Source organism: Aethalodelphis obliquidens, unplaced genomic scaffold (assembly GCF_003676395.1).
Source record: "Aethalodelphis obliquidens isolate GAN/ISIS:26980383/991018 unplaced genomic scaffold, ASM367639v1 scaffold40, whole genome shotgun sequence".
In the NCBI taxonomy this organism is placed as follows: Eukaryota; Metazoa; Chordata; class Mammalia; order Artiodactyla; family Delphinidae; genus Aethalodelphis; species Aethalodelphis obliquidens.
This window is the reverse complement of record NW_020837984.1, coordinates 12944139-12965885: the sequence shown is the minus strand read 5'-3', so window position 1 is coordinate 12965885 and position 21747 is coordinate 12944139. Positions and strand designations below refer to the sequence as shown.

The 21747-nt window shown below is 36.9% G+C and overlaps 1 protein-coding gene across 2 annotated transcripts; it reads left to right on the top strand.

Moving 5' to 3' along the window:
- The first annotated feature begins 1242 nt into the window (after nucleotides 1–1242).
- C1D (C1D nuclear receptor corepressor) lies at nucleotides 1243–18820 on the top strand. Of its 2 annotated transcripts, none has more exons than XM_027131867.1 (5): nucleotides 1243–1361; nucleotides 12987–13133; nucleotides 13897–13963; nucleotides 14268–14323; nucleotides 17185–18820. In XM_027131867.1, the coding sequence occupies exons 2-5, from the start codon at nucleotides 12996–12998 to the stop codon at nucleotides 17347–17349; spliced, it is 426 nt and encodes a 141-aa protein (XP_026987668.1). In that variant the 5' UTR covers nucleotides 1243–1361; nucleotides 12987–12995; the 3' UTR covers nucleotides 17350–18820. The 2 variants fall into 2 exon arrangements, with proteins under 2 accessions (XP_026987668.1, XP_026987669.1); XM_027131868.1 differs by lacking the exon at nucleotides 1243–1361 and adding an exon at nucleotides 9519–10013.
- Nucleotides 18821–21747: the final 2927 nt, after the last annotated feature.

Here is a 21747-nt window from a genome sequence, read left to right as displayed (position 1 = left end):
AACTTGCGATATTTTGAGGTGACTCTAACTATGTATAAAATCTGGAATCTATTTCTTTCATCAAGAGATAATTTAATCTTAAAGATAACTTTAAAGGATAAGTTGTTGGAAATGGCAATTGATGAAGGATTGAAGATGAATTTTGAAAACGTCATCATTTGTTTTATTTTACTTTTTAAAAATATTTATTTATTTATTTAGCTGCGTCAGGTCTTCGTTGTGGCACCCTGGGATCTTTAGTTGGCTCCTTGGTTGCAGCATATGAACTCTTAGTTGTGGCATGTGGGATCTAGTTCCCTTACCAGGGATCGAACACTGGCCCCCTGCACTGGGAGCATGGAGTCTTAGCCACTGGACCACCAGGGAAGTCCCTGTTTTATTTTAGATAAAAGTTAAAAATGGATATTCTTAGCTTGCAGAAATTTCTTTGAAAACTCTTCTCCCATTCCCATCAACTTAACTCTGTTTCTCTACTGAGTGTAAAAACAAAACAGAGAAACAGTTTAGATACTCACCACCCTCAACCAGAAGACTTATCTTTAATCCCAGTAGACTAGAAGAAGAAACCAGAAGAAAGCTCATTTGCCACTTAAAATACTTTAGATATTGACACACACGGTGTTTGTTCAAAGTGCTTTTGTAGGCATTTAATATATGGAATCGCTATTTCATGCATAACTTTTCGTTAAATTACGATTGTGGAATAAAGTCAGGAATGTAAAAACGATGCTCCTAATCGTTCAAGTAGCAATATGCAATCTTTGTCTTTTTTTCCTCTTATGTTTGTTCTGATTTCATTTATTGCAGTGCAGTTTTATGTTTTTTGAAACAATTAGAAATCTAGGCTTCTCTTTTGCCTTTTTATCCGTCTTTCAAGCAATTCATTTTGATTGTATTTTACAAAATAATTTCGTAGCGATGGGTTGGAAAAACAAAGAACCCGAACTTTCACCACGGATAACTTGGGAAGCTGCTTTGGAGGCTAATTTTGAGGCGGACAATGGGAGAGAACCTGGGCCCTGCAACGAGTTTCAGCGAACGTAATAACCAGCACAAAGCTTTAGTAACTAACATTTTTTTTTTCTGGATAAATATGCTCAATTTCTAATCCGGTGGGCGTTGGCCAAATGCAAATCTTGAAAAAGGTGCCAGCGCCCCGCCCCAACCCCCTCCTACACCTTCGGCCTGCGGCGCGGTTGGAGCATGGCCTTTGGAGGCGGAAGGGAAAGGAGCGAAGGGGCGGGGCGAGCAGCGTGAGGTCACCGGAGAGCGCCGCTCGAGCCGCGGGCAGAGCCGGCGCGCGCTGCTGACGTCACCGCCGCCGACTGCTTTCTGGGAGACAGGAGTGGAAGGCCCGCGAGGTATTATTCAGAGCTGGGGTTGGAATTTCTCGTGCTTTTAGGTTCGCTTCTCCTGGAAGCGCCCTGTCACCCTCCGGCTGACTGTGGGGAGGGGGACTGGGCTGCGTAGCCTTCCGCGAATGCGAGCGTTGGGGCAGCGTCGTGGCAAGATCCCCCACTTCCGCTTTCCTGTGGCTGCTTGCTGGCTTCGGCCTACCTTGGCCCTTCACGTCTTTGGGTCCGGCCTTTCGCTTTTTCCTCGCTTCTTAGCTCCGCCTCTCAAGTATTGGAGGGCGGAGAAATTAAGAGCACGTGACTTCACTGTTAATTTTCAGCTGCCTTCAAACCTGGTTGAGGGAGGAAGGCCTAAGTGGCAGATGTAGGGGAGTAGCTTTCCCGTGTCATCCGTTATCATTCACATACATGATCACGCACTGCCTGCCACTGCAACATTAGCCCACCCGAGATGGTAGGCTAATTTCGACTTTAAGGTGAAATCTAATGGAATCTCAAAAAAGTGGTTTTTCTTTACGGCCCAGGAAAGTTTAGTGTGACTGAAACTTCTGTTTGAAAGTATCTTTTGTGTCTTGCTGTTTGTTGACTGCAACAGTTTTGGCTTGATAAAGATGTATCAGTCCCAATGAGATGTTTATTAATCATAAGTAAACACTTATTAATCTTTTTGGGCTGTCTGTAGTAGACTGACCCGAGACTTAACCGAATGTTGACTTTGGATTCGAAAATAACCAAATAATTCCTATTGAAATTCCGTGAACTGTTTGTGATTGATGGAAAATGATAGAGCTCACTGTTTTGTTGAAAGAAAATAATGATTGTGTGAACAATGTTTTTTCAAAATAATTAGAACGGTTCTGAGTCAAAAGATGTTATAGCTGTCTTCAGATAGCTGTGTTGTATGTATTGCAGTTCAGAGGTGATATAATTTTTCATAACAGTCTTAAAATTTTCAGATGGCTCTTTATGTGTTTTATCTCAGTTAGCGACTGTTTCCAAACAGTTGACCCTTAAAATACGGCTCTAAATAGTCCCCACTGGGTTGGGGTGTTTGATCAGTTTCACTTTAGTAAAATAATAACTAGTATTACTAGTTAATGTATTGAGTCCTGAGCCAGGCACTGTTCTAAGAACTTTAGCTATATTATTTATTTAACCTGCACAGTACACCTGAGAGGAGATGAGAATATTGTCATAAGCAAATTCCATAGTTTTGGAAGGTGATTTTACTGCTTCACATCAATAATTTTGAAAACACTTCGAATTAAACTTTAGAATTAACAATTGAAGTAATTTCATTGTAATCTGATTTAATTATTCATCTCGATCTTGAGCAACCTCTTTGTAATTTATATCTTTTTCTACTATGAGACTTTGGGATAAATTTGTTTTTAGAGGCCAGCATCTCTATCTTTTCTCCGTGATTTTACTCTAAGTATGAAGGAGACTTACAGGCTGCACTAGTGTAGACTATCTGCCAAAGACAACAATATTTATGGAGAGATTGTTGTATATACGTTTCACTATCATTTTCTAAGGTAATGCAGTGCAAAAAGGTCATTACGTTAATAGAATTCTGATGCAACATTTGCAGATGTCTCTCTAGTTTTCTCCCCAAATTATATATATTTTGGATTTGTTCCTGGCTTAGTTCATAATTGTATGTAACTCTACTTAGTATAGGAATGGAAACAGCCCTGGAATGTACATTATTATATATTTTCTTTTGGATCCACATGGTCACTATCCTAATCTGATATTGAGATTCTCCAAAATTTGGTTCCAGTTTACTTTCATTGTTTTTAGTTAGTGAACAAATAGTTATTAAGTACGTGGCAAGACTTTATGTTAATCATTTGGAGATACAGTGGGTAAATAACCAGTGGAAGGTTTTGAACAGAGGAGTGACATGATCTGGTTTAGGTTTTTAATAGGATCAGTCTGCCTGCTGTGTTAAGAGCAAGTTGTTGGAGAGAGGGGTAGGGCAAAGCCAGGAGACTAATTAGGAAGGTGTAATAATTCAGATGAGATGATAGCAGCTTCACAGCTGGAAAGACTGTGGTGAGTAGCAGTTCAATTTTGGATGTATTTTGTAGGTAAAGCTAACAGATTTGCTTATGGATTGAATGTGGGTTGTAAGAGAACTGTCAAGGTTTTGGGCTTGGGCAACTAGAATGGTTAATTGCCATTAACTGAGAAGTGGAAAACTATGGGAGGAGCAGCTTTGTGAGGGAGAATTGGGAGTTCATTATGATGTGTTAAGTTTGAGATCTCTGTTAGTCATCCAAGTGGAGATGTTGAGTAGGCAATTGAGTCTACCAAGTCTGGAGTTCAGAGGGGAGGTCATTGCTGGAAAAGAACATGTGAGAGTCAGATGGTATTTAAAATCGTGAGACTGGAGACAATCGCCAAAGGAGTGAGTGTAAACAGAAAAGCAGTACAAGACATGAGTCTTTAGGCATCTTAGCCTTTATAGGTTTGGGGAGATGAAGACCCAACAAAGTAGACAAAGAACAGCCCTCGGGGGACAAGGACAGTTTTGAGAGTATAGTGTTGTGGAATTCAGGGTGAAGTAATGTGTTCACTATTCTCGGATGCTGGTTATGGATCAGATAGATAAACGAGGACTGACATTTTTGGATTTATCAAGATACATGAGAAGGAGTGTTATTAATGGATAAGTGATAACGGTCTGGAGAACCTTGGGAGCAAAGAGGAAGAAGAGACTACTTTTGTTTGGGAGATATGGAAGCCTTTATATAAGAGAGGGCATTTGATGTGTGTTTTAAAGGATTAATAGGTTTTACTAGGCCCAGAAGACAGGGGAGGAGTGGGGGGAGGGGGTATTGCAAGCAGAGGAAAAAGCCTTACTTCTCTCCCTTCAAAGCCATACCTCCCAGTCAGCTGTCTTCAAGATGCTTTTGCAAGTCCTTTCCTTTGTATCCATTAGTCGGTTCCTCATTCTGGATTACCATTCTTGCTCCAGGCCTACGAACCCTGCTAAAGAAATTCACAAAAGACCCAAATTAATGCTACCCACCTTCAAATGGGTCCTTTCTCGGTTGTCTGACAGTTGCTTTATTTATCCCTACTCTCTTCCTAGCACATACTCCACATTTACTCAGCATTGACTACGTGCCAGGCACTGAGGAGTCATTTCTTTAATAGATATTTATTTAGCATCTATGACATGCTACCCTGATATTTGGAGTGTATATGAGCAAAGACTTGTCCTGCACGGTGCTTACAGTCCAGTGTGGATGATGGACACAATTCAAATAATCACAGAAATATAAAATTACAACAATGATATGGAGAAATACATGGTGCTGTGAGACTGTGTATCTAGTGGATGTGACTCATTGTGAGGCAAGAGGGAATGCTTCCTTGAGAAAGCATTGTTGATGAGGGAGCCGAGTTAAGCAGGCCAAACATGTTGGTGGCAGGGAGTCCTCACAACAACTCTAGGAGGAGTTTCTAGAGAGCACGAGGCTAGAAAGGCTTTTGTACCATGAGAATAGGGAGAAAGTGGCCTTATGGTGGCTAGAAAATTTAGGTGTAGGGAAGGCAATCCATTCATATAGTTCTTTGAATAAAATAGAGCTAAAGAATATAGGTTTTTTTAAAAATAAATTTATTTATTTTTGGCTGCGTTGGGTCTTCATTGCGGTGCGCGGGCAGTCTCACTCCTCCCCTTTTATCTGTCGGTGAACATTACGTGAATCTGTAATTTCACTAGGGGTTGCAAAATGGTGATTTTCTTTTTTTTTTTAAAGGTTATGATTTCTTCCACATTTGTTAACTGGAATTTGAACTCTAGTTTTATTACTTGGGAACCTGACAGTCATCAATAACATGTCTATTGTGGAAAAATGCTGTCAGAGCAACAATTTGTGATGCCAGGAATATACGTTTCCTGGCTGTAGTTCTGGAGGCTTGAAGGAGTGTGATGGTCTTTTTGATGTGTCAGCTTGGCTAGGCTGCAGCCCCCATTCAGTCCAACACCAAACTAGCTATTGCTCTGAAGGTGTTTGTAGATATAATTGAAATACACAAACAGTTGACTTTTATTATTCTAGATAATCTGGGTGGGCTTGATCCAATTAATTAGAAGGCTTTAGAAGCAGAGCTGAAGCTTCCCTGATGAAAAAGAAGTTCCACCCGTGGACAGCAGTTTCAGCTTGCAGCCAAGAGTTCCAGCATGTTCTTTCTTGCTTACCTGCCCTGCAGATTCCTCCACAATTGCATAAACCAGTTTCTTGCAGTACATCTCTTCAGAATACCTCCTACTGGTTCCGCTGCTCTGGTTGAACCCCAGCTGGTACCAGGAGCCACTCTCTAGGCTCTCATGTTCTCTAACAAAGTGGGGTGAGGAGTGGTGGCAAGGGTCAGAGAACCTACTTTTGTTAGGGTAACCCTATAATTTATTGCTCAAACTGGGACTTCTGAAAGAGAAATGGGGAGCTGAGCAGTTGGCAAGCTGAAACAATAGACATACATGGGGACTCTCTTGGGCAAGTTGAGACATAAAGTCATTCTGTGTGTCAGCCACTGGTGACACATCAGCATGGCGGTGACATATTGATGACACCACCCCCTCAGGGAGCTTGTAGTCAAGGTTAAGTAAATCAACACATGTCACCAGATAGTGTTTTAGGTGACATGAGAACCTGTAGCTGTGCTTATCCAGACAGAGGGAATGGGAGGGTGGCACTCAGAGAAGTCCTATGCACTAAAGGGAAACCTGATCTTACCTCCAAACGTAAGCAGGATTTGAACAAAGTGAAGTGGGAAGGATGGTTCACGTATAGAGAGCCACACAGGCGAAAGGTTAGGCTGAATGGGCATAGAACATCTGGAAAACTGCCGTGGTGGCTACAGCTATAGGATTGGAAGAGGGGAGCAATGAAAGATGAGGCTAGTCAGGCAAGCAAGGGCCACATCGTAAAGGGCCTCACGTCCACGTAAGGGGTTTGGAGTTTACCTTCAAGGTGGCGGGAAACTATTGCAGGATTTTAAGCAGGGGTGTACCATGACCAGACTATCTTTATGGAAAAGTTATGTTTTGTAACATCCTAACATTGAGAGTGGAGAAAAATTGACAGTAGGGAGACTACTCCAAGGCTCTTGAAATGATCTGGTTAGTGAGAATGGGGGAAAGCTTGTGGCTAAGGAGATTAAGGAGGCCGTATTGACAGAACTGATGGGACTGGGGCCTGAGGAAGCGATGAGGGGCGACTTCCAGATTCCAGGCTGCACTGAGCTCCCTGAAGCAGAGAATGGAGGGGAGGAGGTAGGGGATGATGTCGTGTGCCCCTCCTTTTCTCCTGTCGGCACTGTGGCTCTCATCACCAACGAGAGGAGGGAAGGAATGGCAGTAACGTCCTGTAGGGATTGCTGGGCAGGGTTTCTCCCCTCTGCCCCTGAGTCTCAGCCAGACCTTCCTGAGGGATGAAGAGAGGCACCTTCTCTCACGCCCTCTTCCACTTTCTCCAGTTGCAGCCTGTGCTTTAGAAGGAGTAGGTGGAGGGGTGAGGAGTCCCTGTAGAACCAGGCAGCGAGTGAAGGGCAGAGGGGGGTGAGTTCTCTTCTTTCTCTTCTTTGGACATTTACCACGTACAGTCTCGGGCAAGTTACGGAAAACTCACTGTGGGTCCGTCTGTTGTCTGTGAGGAGTAAATGAATGAATGTGTGTGGCTGCTTAGAGTAGTGCCTGGCTCACAGGCAGTGGGGTTCAGATGTTGGCTATGGCTGCTGGTAACCATCCATTCACCACTTCATCCTGGCATCTGAGTAACAAAGGGGACCAGAGGGCGGCTTCTGCAGCTCCCTCCTTGCAGTGCTCCCTGTGGAAGGAACAAATACTCAGGAACTATCTGTACAGAATGTTAGGAGAAATCATTTGAATTGGGGGGAATTTCTGATAATAGAAGAACCTTTATTTTTCAGTCTACCTTGCCTTTATTTTTTAGTTAGGAAAAAGGCAAGTGGTTCAGTTCAGATTTAATGAGAGTCATTATTCTTACTGCCTTGCTTTCAGTGTTCACCGTAACCCATTTTAACAATAAATAACTACTTGTTTACTGGGGCTTAGGGACAAGGAATAATTGCAGGTGCATGATGAAAAATCATGATTGATTTTGAGACGGGAAATATTTTCCAATAGAAAAATCGGATGAAAAAATTCACATTTGAATAAAGGCTTTTTTGTGTTTTTTTATACTTGCAGTATTTGTTAAAAGCCAAAATACTTTATTAAAATATGCCTTTATTTAAATTTAATGATTGTTTATTACAATTTTAATACATGCTTTTTGAAATAACGAAATTTAAACAATGAAGAATGAAGAGCTAAAAGCATGAGTCTGCTTTGATCCCATTCGCATTTCCTATCCCTTCTCAGAAAGAATGTCTATTTTTGTATGTCTCCTTCCAGACCTTTTTCTACATATCTACATATACAATTTTTTAAAATAAATGGCATCTCTTAGACACATTACGTGTTATATACTATGTTCTATGACTTTTTTTCACCACTTATCGTGTATTACTACATAAAGATTTACTTCTTTATTTTTACTCTTTTGGATGGATGTGGTATAATTCATTTAACTGTTCCCCTATTGATGACTATTTAAATTATTCCCAGTATTTGGTTATAATGTCTTCATTCAACAAATGTTTATCGACTGCTAGGCAGTGGTAGTGAACAAAACTGCCTGTTTTCATGTAGTTACCTTCTTTTGGAGGTAGACAATAAATGAAATATGTCAGATGCTGTTGAGGCCTGAAGGGTGAAGAAGGAGATAGGAAGTGCTGAGAATGAGAAGAGGGGTATGCATTTTAAAATAGGATGGTCAGGAAAGCTTTACCAATAGATAACATTTGAGTAGAGATCTGGCAGAGGTGAAGTCATGAGCTTTGAAGCCATTGGTGGGGGAGAAACATTCTAGGAAGGAGAGAAGTCTAAAGGCTCTGAGATAGGGGCATGCCCAATAAGAAGAAGAGCAGTGAGGCCATTATGGCTGGAATGGAGTGAGCCAGGGGCAGAGTGGGAGGAGATGAGGTCACAGAGGAGGCAGCAGAGAGTCAGGGTTTTTTCCGGCCACTATAAAGACTTTGTCTCTTCCTGAGTGAGGCGGCAAGCCTTTGAAGGTTTCCAAGCAGAGGCATGGTAGAATCTGACTTAGATTTGAGATGATCACTTTCTTGATAATAAACTATTGGAATGGAAACAGGGAAGCCGTTTAGGAGGCTATGGCAACAACACAGGCAAGACACAATGATGGCTCGGACTGGCTCGGACCAGGGTGGTAGCAGTAGAGGTGGTAGGATGTGAATATGTTTTTTTTTTTTTTTTGCGGTACGCGGGCCTCTCACTGTTGTGGCCTCTCCTGTTGCGGAGCACAGGCTCCGGACGCGCAGGCTCAGCGGCCATGGCTCACGGGCCCAGCCGCTCCGCGGCATGTGGAATCTTCCCGGACCGGGCACGAACCCATGTCCCCTGCATCGGCAGGCGGACTCTCAACCACTGCGCCACCGGGGAAGCCCTGTGAATATGTTTTAAAGATAGGGTGAGAGAGGAGTCAAGGACTATTCTGTAATTTTAGGTCTGAGCAATCGAAAAGGTGGAGTTGCCATGAAATGAGATGGGGAGGACTGTAGTAGGCAAGATTAGATTCTTTTTTTTTTATTGAAGTATAGTTGATTTACAGTATTGTGTTAGTTTCAGGTGTATAGCAAAGTGATTTGGTTATATATATGTGTGTGTGTGTGTGTGTGTGTGTATACACACACACACAGTAAGTCCCCTACATACGAACCTTCAAGTTGTGCACTTTCAAAGATGCGAATGTACATTCACATGTCCAATCATGTAAGTTAGTTCAAGTGTCTGGCGTACATTGTCACTTGCATGCATCCCCTACAAGTGGTTGTCCTTTTATGTACTTTACTGTATAGTACTGTATAGAGTACAGTAGTACGGTATGTTTATTTCCTGCCTGTTCATTCGATGCCAGCCCCTGTATGCCAGCTGTTGTACTGTACTACTGTACTTTTCAAGGTACTGTACTGTAAGATTAAAAATGTTTTCTTTATTTTCTGTATTTGTTTGTTTTTTATGTATTATTTGTGTGAAAAGTATTATAAACCTATTACAGTACAGTAGTATATAGCTGATTGTGTTAGTTGGGTACCTAGGATAACTTTGTTGGACTTACAAACAAATCGGACTTACGAACGCACTCTCGGAACTGAACTCGTTCATATGTAGGGGACTTACTGTATATCCACACACATACATACATACATACATACATATACTTTTTCAGATTCTTTTCCATTATAGGTTATTACAAGATAAAGTAAGCAAGATTAGGAATTGGGCTTTGGGCACATTACATTTGAGAATATATTAACAGCCAACCAAGGTACTGAGTAAGCGGTTGGACATTAAATTTGGAGTTCAGTGGCGAGGTCAGGGCTGGAGATGCAAACCTGGGAGTCATCAGTTTATTAATATAGTTTAAACCCAGAGCTCACCTAGAGAGTAAATTAGAGAAGAGATTCAAGGACAGCCCTTGGGCACGTCAAGGTTAAGAGGCTTGAGGATATGAAAAGGATGCAGCAAAGAAGACCAAGAAAGCAACCTGTGAGGTAAGAGAGAAACCAAGGAAATGTGCTGCCCTAGAAACCAGACAGACTGAGCCAGCTATGTCAAACGACGAGAACTGAGAATTGACCATTGAATTGGACAATATGGCTGAGTGGGTGACCTTGACAAGAACAATTTTGAGTGAGAAATAGGGGGCCTGATTGTAGTAGATTCAAGAAAGAATGGAAGGAGAGGAACTGGAACTCTAGTATTCAATATTAGCAACCCTTTTGAGGAGTTTGTTCTAAAAGGGAGATAGAAAATGGGGCTTAAGCTGGAGCGGGATATGAAGTCAAGGTGTTTCTTTTGTTTCTTATCTAAGATGGAGGAATAAAATGTTTCAAGCTTATGGGCAATGATCCAGCAGAGAGAAAAATTGATGTAAGGCAAAGTCCCCACTTTAAGAGAAGGGTCTGAAGAGTCCATTTTAATAAACTTATATGCATGTATACAAGGATTTCTGTAGGCTACTTTCTGAAGAGGATATCCTGAGTCAAAGGGTGTGTGCATTTAAGAAATCTGTACCAATTTATATTCCACCTCCAGTGTATTCCCTTGCTAACGTCAAACTTTGCCAGTCTTTAAAATTATTGCCAATCTGATGGGTGAGATCTTCAGTATTTTAATCTGTTTTATGCTTTGTAGGAACTCTTTATATAATCTGACTAATCCTTTGTTGTATTTTGGCACATATTTTCTCCCGTGCTGTTTCTTGCATTTAACTTTGCTTATGGTATACTTTTACCATATAGATGTTTTTTCAGTTTTTATGTATTTAAGTCTGTCAGCCATTTCCTTTTATAGCATTTGGGTTTCATTTGGATTATATACACATTTTATATAATGTATATAATCTTTTAATACATTTATACATTTATCTTTTAAATTCATCTGGAGTTTATTTTTGTGTATGTTGGGTAATAGGTATCTAAGTTTTCCATCTCCTTCTATGTTCTTAAACAGTTAAATACCATAAAAATTAACTGTTTCTTAAAGGTTTGGAAGAAATTACCTATAATATTTTCTAGACTTGGAACCCTTTTGGAGCGTAGATCTTTGACTTCTTTAAAGTGTGTTTTTTTTTTTTTTTTTTTTTTTTTGTCTGTGTAATGATCTATTTGTTTTATGTACTTCTTTTTAGGTTAGTTTTGGTAATTTTTTTCCTAGCACCTCATTCTTATCATCCAGATTTTTCAAATTTATTGGTTTAAAATTTTATGTAAAGAAAAGAAATATCAAGTCTTCTCTCTATTTGTGTCTGTCCCTGTACTAATACCTTTATGTGGGCAGTAGATGCTGGAGCTGTCCTTTCACAGATTGGGAGATTTGTTTAGCAGCTTTCAGCCGCATGGTTCACCTCTTACTGTCCTTCATCTTGGGTTTATTCCTAGATTCTCCTTCTCTTTTGTTTGTAAGGGATTGCAGGCTCCTTGGTTCTGTTCCCTATCAGTCTAATCCCATTTGCTCTTTAGCTTAGAAAAATTTCTGCTGTTGAGGTCGGCTGATGGATATGTGCCCTTCTTGGTTTCCAGCATTACTATGGACTTATTTTTGTGTTTCTTCTGTCATTTTGGAGAGATTTTTCTGGGAGGAATGAGAGGCAAATCCGTATTTTCAGTTAACTTTTTGAAATAGGAAGTCACAGTTCTTTCCTGTGTGGTTTTCTTTTCTCATAGTCCTTTGTTTAATTGCTGTTTGCACAGTAGTTGGATAATAACTTTACAGTGTGAGTAGTAATAGACCCCTGGACTTCACTTTTCTAAAATTTTAAATGAAACCAGATGTCTCAGTGGACTGTATTTGTTGAATAGAAATGTGGATATATTGTGACTAAATATTCAAGTAGTACTTTTAAAACTTAAATGACAGTCATAACGTTTAGAATTATAAGGGACTTTAGAGATCATTAGACCAAATGCCTTATTTAATGGATGAGATATTTGGGGCCCAGAGAGATTCAGTGATTTATCTAAGGTAACAAAGTCAGTGATCAGGCAAGGTGGAAAGCCCGAGTCCCTTTACTTCAATTTGGCTATGCTGTTTGTTATTTTGCACATTCTTGATGTTCTCCTTAGCTGTGTAATGAAAGAGGTATTTTCAGCTAATAAAACCTAAGGATGGTACAGTGGCTTGGAATTGCTTCTGAAGTTTGATCTTAGATACCATATTAAATACATTGATGTGGACTTTTCTTTTCCTCATATAGCTATTAAATATTATGATGTAAATGTGAATTTTAAAGAATGGGCCGTCAAGGTATGCTGTAGCCTAAATGAAAACCATATAGTTTATTTCTCCCATGTTTCATCTTTTCTGCTTACAGACTTTATGTGATCTATTGACTCTTCAATTTCTTATTAATATTTTAAGCTTAAGGAATATATATAAATATAAATATAGGCTTGAAAAGTAATTTTAGTGATAAATAATCATAAAATATTTCAGATCTAAGATTTCTAATTTTTTGGTTTAATATACCATGCTGCTAGATCAACATCTAAATTTACAAGTGCTAATATGTATGTTTTTTAAAAAAAGAGCTTTGCTTATTTTTTTCAGCAAGCATTAGGGGGTAGTGTATATTTATCACACTTTCATTGCTTTGCTTGGTCTTTAACTTCAACAGAAAGTTTTTAAAATGTAGGATTTTTATTATTGATATAACATGTTTGGTAGTCGTATCTCTTTAGTTCTCAAAAAGCATCGAGGGATTGAGGGATTGATATGTGTAGCATTAATGAACTTGGGTGGGTCCTATCCTGGCAGCCCACCCCCACTCCCCAGCAGCCTAAGAAGAGGGGAAGTTTAAACGTGGTTGCTCCAGAATTATATTCTAAGAAGATTTGTTTAATTAACTTCAGGTTTTAACTCTTTTAGCACTTTTGAAACATATGATATGACCTATTAATTTTTTTTTGTAACCTAGAGAGCATTCTCTGTCTCCAGTATGAACTAAGAATTTAATTTTTTCCCAGTTGAACATAATGGCAGGCGAAGAAATTAATGAAGACTATCCAGTAGAAATTCATGAATATTTATCAACATTTGAGAATTCCATTGGTGCTGTGGATGAGATGCTGAAGACCATGATGTCTGTTTCTAGAAATGAGTTGTTGCAGAAGGTATTTTAAGTAATTTCTAAAAATGTATTCATAAAACCGAGTGCTATGTTATGAAACACATAGAAGAAGAAACAGATACATGAAATATGCCCCTTTCCCCCTTTATTTCAATTTTTAAGTGTTTGGATATCTTTAAGGGGAAAATATAACAAACTCCAAGCTTAGGAAATACCTCCTAACTATATTTTTATTTTGACTTGGTTTTGAATAAAAAAAAGCTCTCCCAGCATTCTTTTTGACAGACTCTACCTTTGACCTTTTAAGTATTACAATGATGTTATCAGGGTTTCTGGAAACCCTATAGGACAAAAAGAGTAAATTGACTTTGACAGTCTAAAACAAATCTCATTATGTTTCTTCTGTCTTTGGTATTGCCTAAGCATTTTAGCCTGCTTCTTATACATAAATGCATCATGTACAATGTTTATATTGATGAATTACTTTTGACATACAAAGCCCAGATTGTAAATCCTGAAATTAAAATAATTCAAAAGAATTTTTTTAAATTTTGGATTATACACATTCCTTGTTTAACTTAAAGATGGTACACTGAAGTGAAAATTTGTGGGCAAAAAACTGGTTAACAAAACTTTTCTTTTTGCAAATTATTTCCAGATTATTTGGTTTGATTATTGGATTATAGGAAGTGAAAAAAACATTTCTTTGATACATTGTACTTGGTGAAAGTTTAAAATATGTGATGGTGCTCAAAGTTTTAATTTCTTTTTTCTTTTTCTTTCTCCCTCTCCCTCTTTTTTAATAGTTGGACCCACTTGAACAAGCAAAAGTGGATTTAGTTTCTGCTTACACGTTGAATTCAATGTTTTGGGGTATGTATATTACTTTAGAGTTAATTAGAAAGCAAATTATTTACCATGTCAAAGGTGACTTATTTTTTAAAATGCTAGCAATTATACTTTATGGCAATTTTAATAGTCAGATATTTATTTCTTTTTAAATCAGAATACCAGATGCCCATGAGCCACACATACATTTAATATTACAAAGAGGTTGAATAATTTAAGATTTAGTTAATAATTTGTGTGACGTTTCCTTTTTGTAACTGGAGTTTCTTTAATTAATGCTCTTAATTAATATATATGCATTTTATTCCATGAAATCTTTCTCTTGTAGTTTATTTGGCAACGCAGGGAGTTAATCCTAAGGAACATCCAGTAAAGCAGGAATTGGTAAGATTGCAGTGGATCGATTTCTTTTTATTTTACGTGTAATGTCTGTTGTAGTGTTTCTAAAGGTAAAATCGCAGTACCTTTATCACACTAATTGTGGAGAACAGAATTATTTAGGGGTGAAATTACGAAAGTGAGCCAGATTTCATCGTGCCTTTAGTTTTTCTTTCTCTCACCTTTGTCAGAGAAGGGTGTTCCATATATTATATAAATCTGTGGATGGGAAAATGTCATGATTCTAGTAATTATTTATAAGTGCTATATTATTTTTCCTATAAATTCTTGAAATCCTGTTCATCTCTACAACTGCCTGTTTTTTTTTTTAAACTCTTATGCAATTCTTAAAAGTATATTCTAGTTGATTTACTAGCCAAGACGGGAAAGTTTCTCCTCCACCGTTTCAATTCTTCCATTAATTCATTTTCTCAGCAGTAAAGAATCCACTTCGGCAACAAAGCTAAAAGCTTTTTTGGCACCAGTTGTATGTGTACTGTCCAGTAATTCTGCATTAGTGACATATTTACAACCTGTAATAAATCTTCTAGGTTTGTCTTTGTGTTCCATTTAGATGTATAAGTATAGTATATTATATAAGGTCTGGTATCTTGGAGTTTTTGCTGACTTCAAAAATTAAATCAAATCATTCAATTTGAAAGAAAAAAATTTAGAAATCAAACTTATGGTTACCTTCTTGACTTGGCTTTATGAATAAGAATATTAATAAATTTATTCTTTGTGTTTATAAAATATAAGGTAAATATATATGTGAAATATACTTGACACTGTATTATTGTTCTAAAGTTTTATGGTGGTTGATATGTATTTTTTTTATAGCTTAGTAAAGCACTTGGTCATTTATTTAAAAAAATGAGTAAACCAGATCTGCCGTCTTCAATTTTTAAATGTGTAGACTAAGACATTTTCTTCTTTTAAATTTCTTGGGGGAAAAGTAAATTTATTTTTAAATACAGAAATTGTGAAAGATACTTAAAGCAAAAATATAAAGCAGTATGATCCACAGAGCTTGATTTGACAAGTGATACTGGCTTTAAATCTTAAGAAGTATGCATTGTATCATCTGCTTTCACCTTTCTAATATGGACTTTACGTTTATAAAATTCCTCTTTCTTCTCTTAAACACAAAGTTATTTGGAGTAGTGTAATACTTAATTCTGTCACTGGAAAAAGATAAAATCATCTGCCTTCTTTTTCCCTCAGAATCCACTTTATGGAGGAGTACATTTATATTTTGGACAAGGGTTGATAAATGAAAAGCATCCATAAACCTATTCCCCTTTTCTGACCTATTTGCCATATCTATCATGAATGGAGAAGGGCATTGAAAATAGTTGATTCATTTGACAAATATTTGAATGCCCACTGGAAGCCAGGCATTATTTCCAAGTGAGATAATTCCTCAGTGAATAAAGCCAATAAATATCTCTGCCTTTGTGGCAGGCGCCAGACTATCTAGTGGAGGGAAACAAACAACATAATCAAACAAACAACAAATAATAAATACATATGAATATATAGTATGTTAGAAAGTTACATTGTGGGAAAAAAGAAAAAAATAGCACAGAGTAAGCGGCATTGGAGTGCTTGGGTAGGATTGCCATTTTCAATAGTAAAGGCAGCACTTATTAACAAGGTGAACATTTGAGGAGACTGGAAGGAAGAGAGGGCTGGCCATGTGGGTTTGTGAGGGAAGATCATTCTGGGCAGGGCTGGGTTGGGTGTGTGTTGTGAGGACTTTGGCTTTTACTCAGAGAAATAGGGAGCCATGAGAGGGTTTTGAACAGGGTTGTCAGTTTCTTAAAATTAAAAAATTCTAAGGTTCTGCATTTTTCTGTGTATGTTTATATAACTATTTTGATTATTTTAATGAAACTTTTAAGCAGTGATCAATCATTTACTCTGCTGTTTTATAGCTCTCACGCCTTTATTTCTCCAACTGAAGTATAGAATAGCCCTTTATTCTGATTAGTGGTCTCAGAAGATTCAAAGTGGTACAGCAACCTAGTATGTTTCTCACCTTGTAAAGTCTGATTAGAACTGTATATTTCATTAGAAAATATCATGTGCTTTTCAGTCAGAACTATGACATTGGATAAAAAGGTCTTGTATTTTCATTATACTTATTTTAATTGTGACATGAAGGTAACACAAAAAAATAAATAGTTAAATACGCCTTAGCCATTTCCTGTTTAGAAAAATTTCTGGAGAGTTTAGTTTGTATGTTGAAAGTATGTGAAAGCTTTATTTTAATTAATTAATTATTTATTTAGGCTGCGCCAGGTCTTAGTTGCAGCATGTGGGATCTTAGTTGTGGCATGCAGCTTTCTTAGTTGTGACATGTGGGCTTCTTAGTTGCGGCTTGCAAACTCTTAGTTGTGGCATGCATGTGGGATCTAGTTCCCTGACCAGTGATTGAACCCGGGCCCCCTGCATTGGGAGTGCAGAGTCTTACCCACTGGACCACCAGGGAAATCCCGAAAGCTCTATTTTAGATTATAGACTTCAGATACAAGAGAGTTAGTATGTGGATTTAGGTGAATGCTAAATTTAAAAATTTAGTATAACCACATATAAACAATTAAATGTTTATCTCTGTAGTGTCTAGATCTTCCTCTTTTGAAACACTCAGAACACTTCTGACTTTTTTGATATCTGTATTCCCCTCAGACTGTGAACTCCAGGAGCACATGGAATGTGTTTATCCTATTCGCTTTGCACTTATTAGCGCCACTCAATAAGCAATAAATACAAAGCTGTTGAATTGAACTGAGGTATAGTATAATAGAACTCAGTGGTGAGCAGCTTAGTAAATCTGTTGCCTTTCTTCTTTTTTTGTCTTTAAGGAGAGAATCAGAGTATACATGAACAGAGTCAAGGAAATAACAGACAAGAAAAAGGCTGGCAAGCTAGACAGGGCTGCGGCTTCAAGATTTGTAAAAAATGCCCTATGGGAACCAAAACCTAAAAATGCATCCAAAATTGCCAATAAAGGAAAAAGTAAAAGTTAACCTTTTGGTTTTGATGTACACATATTCAAAAAGTACATAATTTTTATTGTTTTCCACAAAATAGATGATGATTATGTGCCATTGTAAGGTTTAAATGTATTCCATATTGAATTCGTGTGTAAAATTTGCATTTTAAATTTGTAATGCTAAATACTTTTCCCCCAGAAAGATTTAAGTTATCCTTATTGATTTTCCTATAGAACATTATGTGGTTTTTTTAACATTGTGGTATATTTTATATTTATAGTTTACTGTCTCTTGACAAGACTCTTATTTCCTTATATAGGTCAATTTTGCAAGTGCCATTTTATAAGCAACTATGAAATTTAAGTTAAATGTTCTTTGCAAACATTTGTGTATTTTCGATGAATAATGATTTTATGAAGTATGCTGAAGTTTTAAATACATCTGTTTTCACTATATAATATTAGGAAAGAAAGAAATGACTTAAATGTCCATTTTTTCTGTGAAGCTATTTCATTATGCTTTCATGATTTTGGGAATTACTGCTTTTTGTGATATTTGAAGTATGAAATTAAGACTTTTAAGGTTATTCTTTAATTCTTGGTACTTTGCCACTATGTCCCATTTAAAGTAAAATATATTCTCATTAACTTTAGATGGGAAATGAGGTTGTATATTGATGGCTGAATTTTGGCATAATGGCTGTACCCTATCAGTAAAGCTGTAAGTGTTGTGTAGCTGACCTGTTTTTTATTTTTCTCTTTTGAGTAAATTTTCTCTTGAAATTAGGAAGGTAGTTTTTAGAAATCCTTAGGAATGGGGGAATTCACGAGTTTTTGTTCCTTATGCATAGTGCCCACAGTTCTCTTGGCCTCATGTTTTCAGAGTTTTTTATTGTATGTTTCTGAGGCTATAGCAATTACATAGAAGTATTTTGGAACAACTTTGTATGTTATTTAATGCCACTTAAGCAGAGGAGAAATCCAAAGGAGATTACATTGTGTTTATATTCTGATTTATTTTTCTGCAGTATTTGCTACAGAGAATTCTAAATATTAAACGATTTTTTTTATGTCTAAGCCCATGAATTTTAATTATATACCCTTAATGCTTTCAGTCTTTGAATTCACATCATTATGTATAGGAATGCCAAGTACAGTAAAATACTTTAATTTTTGAAAATGAAGTTGTTAAAATTTTTTGTGTGACTAATTCTCCATAAGTAACCTTGAATAAATGGATTTCTTGATTTATGGTAGCAGATATTGGAAATGGTCTTAAAATGTAATGGATTTTGTAACGCATGTTGAACTCTTTCTGTGACACATGAAGAGGTGGTCACTGATAGATGCAGAAAGACTTCTGGCTCAGATGTCAGACGATTTTTGAAGTGGAAGAACACTTATAGTTAGTTCACTCCTTTTTTCACCTTCGGCTCCTCAAAATTCAAATTTTTTTTTTTTAAAGTAGCTTCTTCATGAGAGAAATAAATGTTATTAAGATCAAATATAGTGGCCTAGTGTTATTTATTGCAAAGAAGGTTATAGCTTGCATTTCTTTATATTTTCTCATTTCATTAAGAAAAAAAAAGTTAAATGAAAAATGTCATGCAGTTGCAGAAAGTCATTAGCCAAATTATTGGTTTGTGAAAGTCCAATTCTACCTTCTCTTAAACTGGGGATTCTTAAGTGAACAATTCTTTTAAGTGTTTATTAGAGGTAAAAAACAATTTGAGTGTATTCCATTTTATTATGTATGATTTTAAGTACTTACTAGCACATAGTAAGGAGCTGAGTGATAGTAAGTGTATTGGGTTGCTTATTTTTTGTCTATTCATTTCACAAATACTTAATGACATTTACATTGTTAAATACTGTGCTAGGTTCCAGATAAGACAACTCCAGCCTTTATTCTATTTTAAGTATTATGAAAAAACTAGTCTTTTCATTCAATTCAGTTTTTCAGAGTTACTGGAAAATTTATGACAAGTTGTGCTCATTAACCTTAGTCAGAATCATAAAGGGTGATGGGTTGATCTATTTGACTATGGTACAGTTATTGTTAGCATAGTTTGTTCCGAATGACAGTCTGCTCTAAGGTTAGATGTTAATTATATCTTGTATTAATCTCTGTGGGAATTAACAAATTGGAGGGGCTATAGCTATAGATACTTTTAAGATTAGAATTATGGATTATTAATCTAATACTAAATAATGAGATTTAGTCTTTTAATATTATTTTAAGCACAATTTTCTTATTGTTCATAGTTGCAGGATGGGAATTCATTTTAGTAAGTAGAATATTTTAAGAGGAAAACTGAAGCTTGAATTATGGTTTACATTCCTGGAATTTGAGGTTATGTCAAATTGATTGGTTTTTAAGATACCCTGCAAATTAAAAAAATTGTTCTACTTAGCTATTAGAAATGGATTAGTATTATTTCTAAATGAGCCTTTAAAAATTGACTAGAAATACAGGAAATGCTTAAAAAAGGGACAATGTATTGAATATAGATACTTTTTCCTAAGCGTAGGTCATTGGAGAGAAAGATGTTTTAGGAATCACTTAGCTTATAATACTGTTAAACCATACCTTTATGCAATAAATTATCAGAAATTCTGGCTTTACAAAGTAACATTAACTGAGAAAGGTTTGAACAGTGATTCTGAGCCTCATGTAATAGCTAAGTTTGGTAGATAAAGCGGAGAAAAAGAAGAACTGGCATCTTGTTTTCTCCCTTCATAGAATAGTTAGTAAACTTGCTCTGATAAATTCAGGGGCTCTTTTAACTGAATAGCAGCCTATTTTATATAAATGTGATCTGAATGTACTTAACTAATAAAAACATTTCTTTTCCCTATATCCTGGTCTAAAACTCATCAGTTTTGGAAATACAAACCATATTTTGCTTATTTTAAATATTAGCATTTTATAGTTTTCATTAACAATTATGTTAGGGGGAAGAGTATACAGATTTTGTTACATTATTCTGTAGATTTGTTCTCCTTGATTAATTTGCTATTATATTGCTTGTGCGCAGGATTTCAAGAAAATGCTTTGAATAATTTTGGTTTGCAGATTTGTTTTCCTTTCAGAGAGCAGCCACCCTCTGACCTGATGTGCCTTTTAAAGTGTTTATTTTATGGTATAATTTTAATATAGCCAGGAAGATTAGTTAAAGCTATCCAGAAAAGGGGGTAGCTATAGCGATATCTACTGGCAATTGAGACTTAATTTTAATTCTGTAACCTCCTACTCCCAATCTTAGGCCAAAAACCAAACGAGCCTAGCTCTTTATTACTTATCTGTTTATAAAAGGTTGAGAAAACATGCCAGTCCCTTCCCTCCAACCCCCCTCCCCAAAACCTTGAAGTCTGGCAAGTGTATCATGGCAAAATAACTGCATGCAAGATGTCAGTTTTGTAAAGTGATATATTTCAGATAGTACACAAAATTTCATGGCAGGAAAGATAAGCTTTCATAAATGAAACATTTAAGAGACTCTTTTATTATTTCCTTTCAGTTTAGTGTTGCCTTTAAGGTGTGCCGTTTCAGTTTGGCAGCTACAATAAATGATTGAAGGAAATTGAAGATAATTCAACATTTCAAGATGCTTCTGCTGAAATGAATGTAGACCTATCCAGGGCTTGAATTTAAAGTTTATAGTAGTACAGTATTTTAAAGCCAAGTACCCAGGAAATTCATAGCGATAGGATTTGAATGAGATGATTAGGAGAAATAGAAAAGAATACCTTCAGTTTCTTATTAGGTGAGTATTAGCTATTGAGAGCCTATGTTGAAAAATGTTATTGTAAAAAGGATAGAGGCTTGTTATATGCAATTTACTATAGTGTATAATTCATCTTGGACCTTGTCCAAAGATGTTTAATTATTAAAATACAAAAGAATGATTATAACAAGGAATCATTTCTGATTTAGTGCTAGAACAGTGGTCTGTAGACCATGTTGTAATGTATCTGGCTGATATTGTTTCATTTAGTGACCTTTGCTCTCTCTAATAATACATTCCTTGACTTATTTAAATTGAAATCATTTACTATCCCATTTCTGATCCTTTCCTTCTTTACTGTTTTCCCTTAAGAAAGAAATCATTGGGCTTCCCTGGTGGCACAGTGGTTGAGAGTCCGCCTGTCAATGCAGGGGACATGGGTTCGTGCCCCGGTCCGGGAAGATCCCACAAGCCGCGGAGCGGCTGGGCCTGTGAGCCATGGCCGCTGAGCCTGCGCGTCCAGAGCATGTGCTCCGCAACGGGAGAGGCCACAACAGTGAGAGGCCCGCATACTGCAAAAAGAAAAAAAAAAAGCATTAAAAGTATGTATAAACATTTGGGGTGCTAGTTTCTTTTTTAGTGTTTTTGTTTTTTTCGGATATATACCCAGGAGTGGAATTGCTGGATCATATAGTAGTTCCATT

What these genes read in the sequence shown, in the direction of transcription:
- C1D (XM_027131867.1), top strand. Translation starts at nt 12,996, where the DNA reads ATGGCAGGCGAAGAAATTAATGAAGACTATCCAGTAGAAATTCATGAA. An exon ending in GTTGAATTCAATGTTTTGGG is followed by an intron (nt 13,964 to 14,267) that starts GTATGTATATTA and finishes TTTCTCTTGTAG; the next exon opens with TTTATTTGGCAACGCAGGGA. An exon ending in ATCCAGTAAAGCAGGAATTG is followed by an intron (nt 14,324 to 17,184) that starts GTAAGATTGCAG and finishes TTTGTCTTTAAG; the next exon opens with GAGAGAATCAGAGTATACAT.